At 45.4% G+C, this 8,871-nt stretch overlaps 1 protein-coding gene across 1 annotated transcript in view; it reads right to left on the bottom strand.

Annotated features, from left to right (window-relative positions):
- Positions 1–1,019: 1,019 nt before the first annotated feature.
- FAXC (failed axon connections homolog, metaxin like GST domain containing) overlaps positions 1,020–8,871 on the bottom strand; it is a 28,470-nt gene continuing 20,618 nt past the window's right edge. Inside the window, exon 6 of the mRNA XM_051615480.1 lies at positions 1,020–8,347. Coding sequence (XP_051471440.1) covers positions 8,064–8,347 — 284 coding nt within the window. The 3' untranslated portion in view covers positions 1,020–8,063. The remainder of the gene's footprint in view (positions 8,348–8,871) is intronic.

The raw sequence follows: 8,871 nt of genomic DNA, 5'->3' as shown, positions 1-8,871 counted from the left end.
AGGTGTTCATATGAAATCAAATGTACACAGCCAAAGCCAGGGACAAATATTGAAACAACAGCCACTTTACTCTTTCTCTTCTCACTATGGATGCATCACTGTTTTTCTGGGATTGTAGAGCTCTTGGCAGGCAGTCTGAGCCCCAGGAGAACACTGCATCCAAAGACTCCTGCTGGTCAGATGACTTGGGCCCAAACATGATATAAACATTGAATAATATCACTTTATTTCATTTTTCCTTACCAGCTTTACCCCAGCTCCCTCAGCTGCACCCCACAGGACTTGAGCTCCAAACCCTTCATCAGCTTCCTCGCCTTTCTTTGGACACACTCCAGTAGCTCAAGGTCCTTTCTGCAGCGAGGGGCCCAGAACTGAGCTCAGTACTGGAGATGCAGCCTCACCAGAGCTGAGGACAGGGCCCAGCTCCCTGCAAGGCACTGGTGTGTAGTCCTGCACATGTACCACCTGCACAGTCTTGCCCTGTATTTCTTCCAGCCAGGCCACATCTCCTGTCACACAGTTCCTATGCTGCCTTCAGGGCAGAATGCTCAGCCTAGCTAAGGACTTACACTTGCCCAAAAATGTCCAAAATATTACCATGCAATGAAACTAGCCAGCACAGTGCTTTGGGCAAAGGCTTATGCACTATTCTGACAAAGTTCCCTTCTCAGGATTAATTGTTTTCATGCTGGTGGTAGTAGCCATGAAACAGAGAGGGGAACAAGGACCCCTCCTCAGGCCCAAGTTTAAGTGCAGTCCTCCCTCCTCTGCTGGCCCCTGAAATCCTTCCTGCAGCACCAAGGGGAGAGAGAAGCAGTGAGTGAGTGAGCTCATGCAAGTCACACTGGTGGCTGAAGTATGTGCTTGTAGAGATGAGGGTTTAACTCACTGGCCAGTACAGTTTCACACACTCCCTGCTCTCACACTGAAAAGCTGACACCATTAGTTCACTGCTCTACAGAAAGCACAGACATATTCAGAATAAGGACATGAACCAGAAAGGTATTTTTGATCCATTAGTTATAATTTACACACCAATGACATATGGCATAAAGACAAAATATACAGATCTTCATATATATACACACATGGATCAACACAGTGCACAATTTAAAGTTATGTTACAATTAAGTGTACAATTTTAAATATGGCTTTATAAACTAGTAGTTATAACAGTGCTAAAATAATGTATGTCTCATGTAAGTTCATAGACAAACAACAATGCAGCTACAGCATTAAAGTCCTCATTTAGCAATGTGTTCCTTCAGTTAAACCTTGTACACACCACCTAACTGGATATATCCCTCCCCCTATTCCTATCCACACATACTTCACTCTTCCTGGATTGCACATCCCAATGATTACAACTTTGAGACTTGCATTCCTCAAGTATCTTGAAAAAAAATAAAAACCTGTACATTTGAGGAAAGGTTCATTTTAAGAAGAAACTAAGAAGTGAGGGAACAACAGACACAAACAGTGCCCAGTGAGAGTATCGACACAGTCAGTCAAGCTTGAAAATGCACTTCTTTTTTTTTGTTGTTATACAGCACTTAAAAAAACAAGGGTCACATCTTGTTTGCCTTGCTGCCCCAAAGCAAATTTTTAGGCAAGGATAGTTAGGCAGAGAAGTAAAAGAAGTGGTAAATTCTAGATCTCTTGGAAGCTCTGTTGGAAACTCTGGTCCCGCTGAAGCAAATGGCACTTCTGTCAGCAACTTCAAAGGGGGCAGGATTTTATTTGTTCTGCAGAAGCTAAATGCCTTTTGGAAGCATATGCTCCATTTCAGCTTTAGTTTGTTGAACTGACTGTGGAAATCATTAGACAAAATCCTACAATCCTTTTTATGTACAAGCCAGACTAAATGCCTATAACAATCTCCCCTGGCCTTAAAAATCTGGAAGTGGGGCAACCAGGGCATGACACTAACAGTTTAGCACTGCAGCAACACACTGAACGTTTTCATGGATTGAGATTCCTGTGTTGTACAGACATTTCAGTTTTATTCCAAACTCTTCTGGGAGCTACAGAAAAATTTGCTGAGAAATACTTCATCTTAGGGTAGTTCCATGGGGAAGGAAGGCAAGAGAAGCCCTCCCTGGCGGCCATCAAAGGGAGGACTGCCCAACACTGCTGAGACAGCCAGTTAGTGCTTCAACACCTCTCCACTAAGGCAAAGACATAAAGACAAGGGTTGCTGGCCTGAAAATTAACTCCCCCCCCCCCGTCACAGACCCACATGTTGGAGGGGGATAGAGAACACCTTCCCTCAACAGGGGAACAGCCACTACCAGCTGGACACGACAGCCCACATTCACCATGAGCTCAAAGCTGTGCTCGCTGCAAGGCCCTCTTAAGGTGTCACATCCAAAGAGATCCTTGTCCTTGCCCTTTGTCCCCAGGACACAGATGACTCTGCAGGACAGGCACGGGATGGCAGCACACTGGCAGCCTCACCCAACCACAGCTACTGAAAGGAGCCCCTGTGCTGTCTACCTATCCCTAATGAACACCCACATCACAGCATCCATGAATGCCTGCAGCACTAACCAACTGCTGAAAACCACTGAGGTCATCCAAAGGGTCCTCTAGGTCCATGGAATTGGACACAACTACTTGTGTGCTCCTCCAGATCACAACCACTGACACCTAAGGCACAGGTCACACCTACACTATATATGTCCATGTCCATCTGCCAGCTACCAGGCCGCCCAATGTAAATCAGCACTTAAGAGAGCATAATTTGCTTTATTCCAATCACATGCCTAATTTGTAATTTTGCAGTATTTGGGGGTGGGGGAGGGGCTAGGCTAAAGAGCTGCTTGTCAGAAAACAGACTGAAATTCTTATTGAAACATCTAAGGACAGGACCCAATTGAATTCATCCCCTGTCACAGAAATTCCACTTGGTGAGCTGCCCTGCATAAATCTGCACATAACACATTTTTCCAGCAGGCAGTATTTTGTAAGACTTCGTAGCTGACAGATACAGCCCCTTGAATGAAAACAGTATGAAACTGTCATGATTACTTGAGCAGACATCACTGACAAAAGGAAATTTGTGCCTGAACTGTTGCTACAGAAATATTTCAGGCAGTATTTTTTCAAAGAGAATACAGATCTGGAGGGACATTGCCAAGGTTTTAAGGATAAAAACGTGTGACTTGCAGTGTTATAATTGGATGGGAACAGTCCTCCAGATCTGAAACATCGGGTTGGGTTTGGTTTTTAAATCAAGCACCACATTTGTAGGATTTCTGTAGGACCTATACATCCCAGCATCTGCTTCCTCCACTCGGTAACAGTGAGCTCTGCTGACAGAGCCAATGAGTCCAACAGGGGTAAACAAATCCCCTCTGACATGACAGAGCCTTACACAGTCAAACACTGCAATTCACATGAAAAAAACAGACTGCTTCAAATCCAGCTATTGGAAATGCTTGCTTTTTAAACTTCCATTTGCCAAACGAGGAGCAGACCAATTATCCCTTCTCTTAAAGCAGGACGACTGAAACAAAGGCACTACTCAGCCTTTGGTGGTATTGAAGGCAAAGTAACCAGGAGGAACCACACTGTCTCCTCAAGATGTGGGGTCATGCTCCAGGCTGTGAGGAGGGCAGGGCTCCTGCCTGGCTGCTGGAACAGCTGTGGCCAGGCTGCAGGTTCAGCTCATGTCATCCTGGGGTGACCCATCACTCAGAACCCTCTTTGCATCCCCCTTTCTCCTCTCCCATGTGCTGCCTCCTCCCTTGGACTACCCAAGGGCCCCCTGCCCTATTTTAGGAGAGAACAGACAGCACATAGGAGCCCCAAACTAGCTTTCCTCCTGCCAGGACCACATAACATGGTCTACCTGAAACCAGCGTCGCAGCTTGGGGCGACAGCTGGGACCACAGACAGGATTGGCTGTGATGCTCTCAGGGACCTCAGACATCTGACTTCTGGGACAACAGTCCTTGAAGCTTTCCTGACATCACCTGCAGGGAGTGTCTGGCTGCAGGGGTGGGACCCCCAGCTGGGAAAAAAAGCCTTGTGTGGTCAGTGTCACCTCAGAACCAACATCACGGCCTCCTTCCTCCTCCAGCTCCAGCTTGAAGTGGCCGTCCCAGCTCACCCACTGGGCAGTCAGCACCCCACATCTGTCCTGGGCTTCACTGCTGCAGAGACACCTGATGTCCCCAGCCCCCACCAGCAGCATGGCCAGGACCTCTGGAATCCCTACGACAGATTTGCTTGGAGTCCTCATCAGTGAGGAAAAAAGAAACCACAGGAAACAAAGATGCTCTCTGACTGGTTTTGGTTCTGCATAGCCCATCAGCACCAAGATAAAAAATAAAGATAACTGAAGGAAACAAAACCAGAACACTGCAGGACTAAGAAAATACTGCTATTCTAGCAGAATTTTGGAAAGACAAAAAATCACTTCTGTTTTTATTGAAGAAAACTCTGTCTTCTCTTTCCCCATGCAATCCAAAATGAGCCATCACTTTTTCATAGATGTTAAAAAACAATTATTTTCTTTAAGCATTCTTTTTTCCCCCAGGAACATTGTGCTAAGATAAGCTTCCAAAAGAAAAAAACTTGCATTAAATCCTCTCAAACAGGCCTAAGACTCAGTATTTGTTTCTGAATGGGATTTCCCACCAAACCCGGACAAAATACTACACCTATGAACTCGTAAAGAGAAACTGTTTCCTAATTTCACCTCTCATCTGAAACACGGCCAAGCACAGAAACCCAAACTCCATCTAGAGTAGCTGTCATGAGGAGAAAACTAACTGCTCCCAACTAACTTCTACTCTGAAGTAACCTGAGTAGTTCATCAGGAAGGGAAGGCATGGGATGAGCTGCAAAACTCATTCACCTCACACCCTACAAAACCATCTCTGACAGCAAGAAGCTGCTTCCCCTTCTGCAGCCCCTTCTGATTCCCTCTTTCTTCACCCTCCCCAGGGGTGAAGCACACTACCTGGCCAGTTGGGATGAGGTTCAGCCTCTGCTGAGGCACACTGATTATTTGAAACAAAAGCAACAAACACCAGGTGCAAACATAACTGTGTCCCTGCAGGGCACCAACCTCCTCAGCAGAGGTCAAAGAATCACAGAATGGTGAAGGTTGGAAGGGACCTTAAAGATCATCAGGTTCCAACCTCCCTGCTATGAGCAGGGACACCTCCTGCCAGACCAGGCTGCACAAGCCTCATCCAACCTGCCCTTGGACACCTCCAGGGAGGGGGCAGCCACAACATCTCTGTGCAACCTATTCCAGTGCCTTACTGCCTTCATGGTGAAGAATTTCTTCCTGATGTCTAACCTAAAATCTACCCTCTTTCAATTAATACCATTACCCCTTGTCCTATCATTGCCCTCCCTGGTAAAAAGGCTCTTCCCACCTTTCCTGTAGCCCCTTCAGGTACTGGAAGGCCACTGTGACATCTCCCTGGAGCCTTTTCCAGGCTGAACAGCCCCCCAACTCTCTCAGCCTGTCTTCATAGCAGAGGTGCTCCAGCCCTTGGATCATCAAAGGTCCCTATGCAGTGGCACTGACCCTACCTGCCATGCCAGCAGCTCCAGATGCCAGCAGGCAAACCAGTCCATGGTGTGGCACCAGCTGTGCATCAGGCTGGTGCCTCCAGCCCCTGTGCCCAACACCGTGTGTAGGGAACACAGGGAGGGTACACACACAGGAGGGTAAAATGACACGGCTGACTTCTGGTTAACCCACATTTTGGGATGTTGCAAGGATGCTGCCATGGACTGACCTGTCAGCCCACCAAAATTATAAAGGTGATACTGTCCAATGAACTCAGGCTGGTCTTGACAAATATGACTCCTGGCTGGGACTCACCTGCTGCAAGGACACCCTGCCAAGACTGGAACAGAGAAAGCACAATCTTCAAACACACATGGCTAAATGCATGAGAACACCTCCATCAGAATTTCCAACACACAAACATTTTTAAAGTGGAGCTTTTTGATGTGGATGTCTTTTATCCAGACTACTAATGACTGCATCTTTGCAGGAAGCATCTGCCCTGACTTGGCTTTGAAGTTTCACAGGCATTTCAGGCCTGTGGTCTCAAGACCAAAACTTATTTTCTTGTGCCCTATTCCTGTGCTTAGTTTCCAGAAAAGAGTTCCAAGTAACTGGATGATTTCTTCTTCCTACTTGGGTTTTGGTTCAATTTGCAAATGATACTTGCCCACAACATCACAGACCATCAGCTGGAACGGGGCTCCAAGGACATGCCTGGGGAACTGAGCCAACAGGTGTAAATTCACACCCACCTCAGATTACACCAAACTGGTCAGCTCTCCCTGCCGTGGCTCCCATGCACAAACAGACCTGGGAACTCACTGCAGATGTGTGTGTCGCTGTTTCAGAGTCACCGCTAGCTCGGTGTTTCCCCAGGACAAGCACTCTCCTCTGGAGAACACACTCCATGATCCAAGAAAAAGAGGTATTCCTTGAAGGCTGGAGTTCTTTCAAGCTCCAGACTATTAGGATTACCAACAATTAACATCCTAAAGCAGCTGTCTACCCTGTCTGCTCCCAGAATGTTTGACACAACCAACACATTAAAAAGGTTTTGCTGAGGGATCCTGATTCATCCAATCCATAATTAAAATATTTTTAAACATGCCACCACCAAAGTCTGCAGGCAAATACCCCCTTTCATATGCACGTTTGCAAATATCACAACTGTCCATATGTTCTAAATGCTTTATCTCTACTTAAAACTGACAAGTCATGGCCAAGCAGCACTGATGTCCATGCTTACCTTCAAAGTTGTGAGTAAATCCAATGGATTCATTCCCACCTCTAACCTGCATTTAGGGAAACACAGACTGAAAGCATGTCAGCACCTGTGAAATCATGCTGGATTTGGAGTTCCAGATCCACAGATGTACTAGCAAAGGTGCTTTAAAATCCATTCTGGTCAGTCTTTCAGCACCTGGAATCCCCACAGATGGTGGTGCTGACACAGCTGTCCTATCTCAACCACCTCCCATGCACTGACTGTAGGGACTGTGCACTGTAAATCAGCACAGTGCCCAGCACCCACTGAAGTAACTTCCTAGAGATGGAGTCAATGCTCCATTTGATTGCCTGGCCCAACATCTTGCATTTACTCAGCATCCCACGCCTAGAAATACCCCAGATCACTTTGCATGATTCATGGGCTTGAGGTGTCAGCTGGTAAAGAGCACAAAGCATCCACTGCTGAGAGACACACCAGACTTCAGTAACAATATCCTGATTCTTTATCCTTGCCTCAGAATAGCAGACAGCAGCCAGTGGCAGGAAGTAAAACATCATAATAATTTGAAAACACAGAAGAAACTTAGATGCCTGAGGCAGGCTTTGGCCAACACACATTCCAGATTAAGTGTTTGGGAGATTATACATTAAAACTGACATTCCCCTCTTAAATGAAAATATTCTACAATAGTGATTTCTATCTTCTGCAAAGAACAAGAAACACTACAAAGCTTCTTCAGTAGGAATTTGTTTTCCTCCTGCCTCTCCTTGACTGTCTCAAAAAAAACTCAGAGCAGTCTTTTCTTGCAGACACTATAATATGTGCACCCAGAGTGTGGGTCACTATGAAATAAAATCCCCCCCAACAAAGCATCAGTTATTTTCTTCCATGGGAGAAAGGTGTGTCAGTCATGCCTCTTGCATTTCTGTCTTCTACCCATTCCTGTAAAGACAAGATATCAACTCAAACGAGCTCTGGCAAATGCTCCACTTCCCAGAGGTCTGTCTGAACCAGCTGTGGGATCTGGTTTTGAACACAAACAAAAACGTAGATTGAAAGGTCCTGTTGCCCTCTAAACCTCTAGTCTGTCCATATGTGTTTTAAGTAACTGCTTTCCATGGTTCCACCTGAACAGTTACACAAAATGAAAGAAGGTTGAAATAGTCCAGGCAGAGTATGGCAGCTGAGTCAAGCACAATGTTCACTTTCAAAGTGATCTCTTCCTGATCTGGAGGAGAAAAGAAACTGCACTGATCCCATGAAGCAGCTTGTCTCCAAAATGGAAGATGCTTGCACCCATCACTTGCACTGTTCATGATCTCTGTAGTCATCCATGTCCACATCCGAATCAAAGAGGGAGTGTCCAGTGTAATCTGTGTCAGGGGTCTGAGAAATACTGTTCCCTTCCTCATCAAATGTTTCTGTCCTTGAATAAAAACTGAAGTCCTGCAAAGGAGAGTAAGTCTTGCTTGCTTCGCTGCTTTCCTCAGATTCATACAGAGTGTTATCATCATCATGGTGCCATTCTGGCCAAAATTTCCTCCTTATTCTCTCACAATACATAGCAAGGTTAATCAGTTCACCTGCAACACAGCAAAACAGACTCCAGTAAATACACCCAGTCAATAATGCTCTAACTTGCCAGCTGATGCAGAAACATGTTAGCACGGTACAGGAACAAATCCTGTAGGTTCTTTCCAAAGAGATTTCAAAATTCCAATATTCCATCAATCCTCTTAACAGCTCTGTTTGTAACTTTCATGTAACTTAAAGCACATATTATTAACCTACACACAATAAAAGTTGTGTGGGAATGAATATAAAAGCATGTAGCAAAATACCTATGCCAAATTCAGCCTCTACAGAAATAAAATCAAGACCAGATACTAAAAATTTAAGTTTTTCATAGTAATATTCTTGCTTATTTTGCAGAAACGTGGTTGCTAAAGACAGAAATTGATCCTATATATACACAGTACTTACTAAAATACAGATAATTTGGGTTTTCCACCACCAGGTGGCAGCCTTGTCTGCAAGATAAATTCACATTTTAAAGTTTTCACACGGTCACTGGCTCACGCCTAACGTTCCTAGCCTGAGTACCTAA

This window comes from Apus apus, chromosome 3 (genome assembly GCF_020740795.1).
Source record: "Apus apus isolate bApuApu2 chromosome 3, bApuApu2.pri.cur, whole genome shotgun sequence".
Classification (NCBI taxonomy): domain Eukaryota; kingdom Metazoa; phylum Chordata; class Aves; order Apodiformes; family Apodidae; genus Apus; species Apus apus.
Note: the sequence above shows the minus strand (reverse complement) of the source record. Positions and strands in the feature narration are given on the sequence as shown.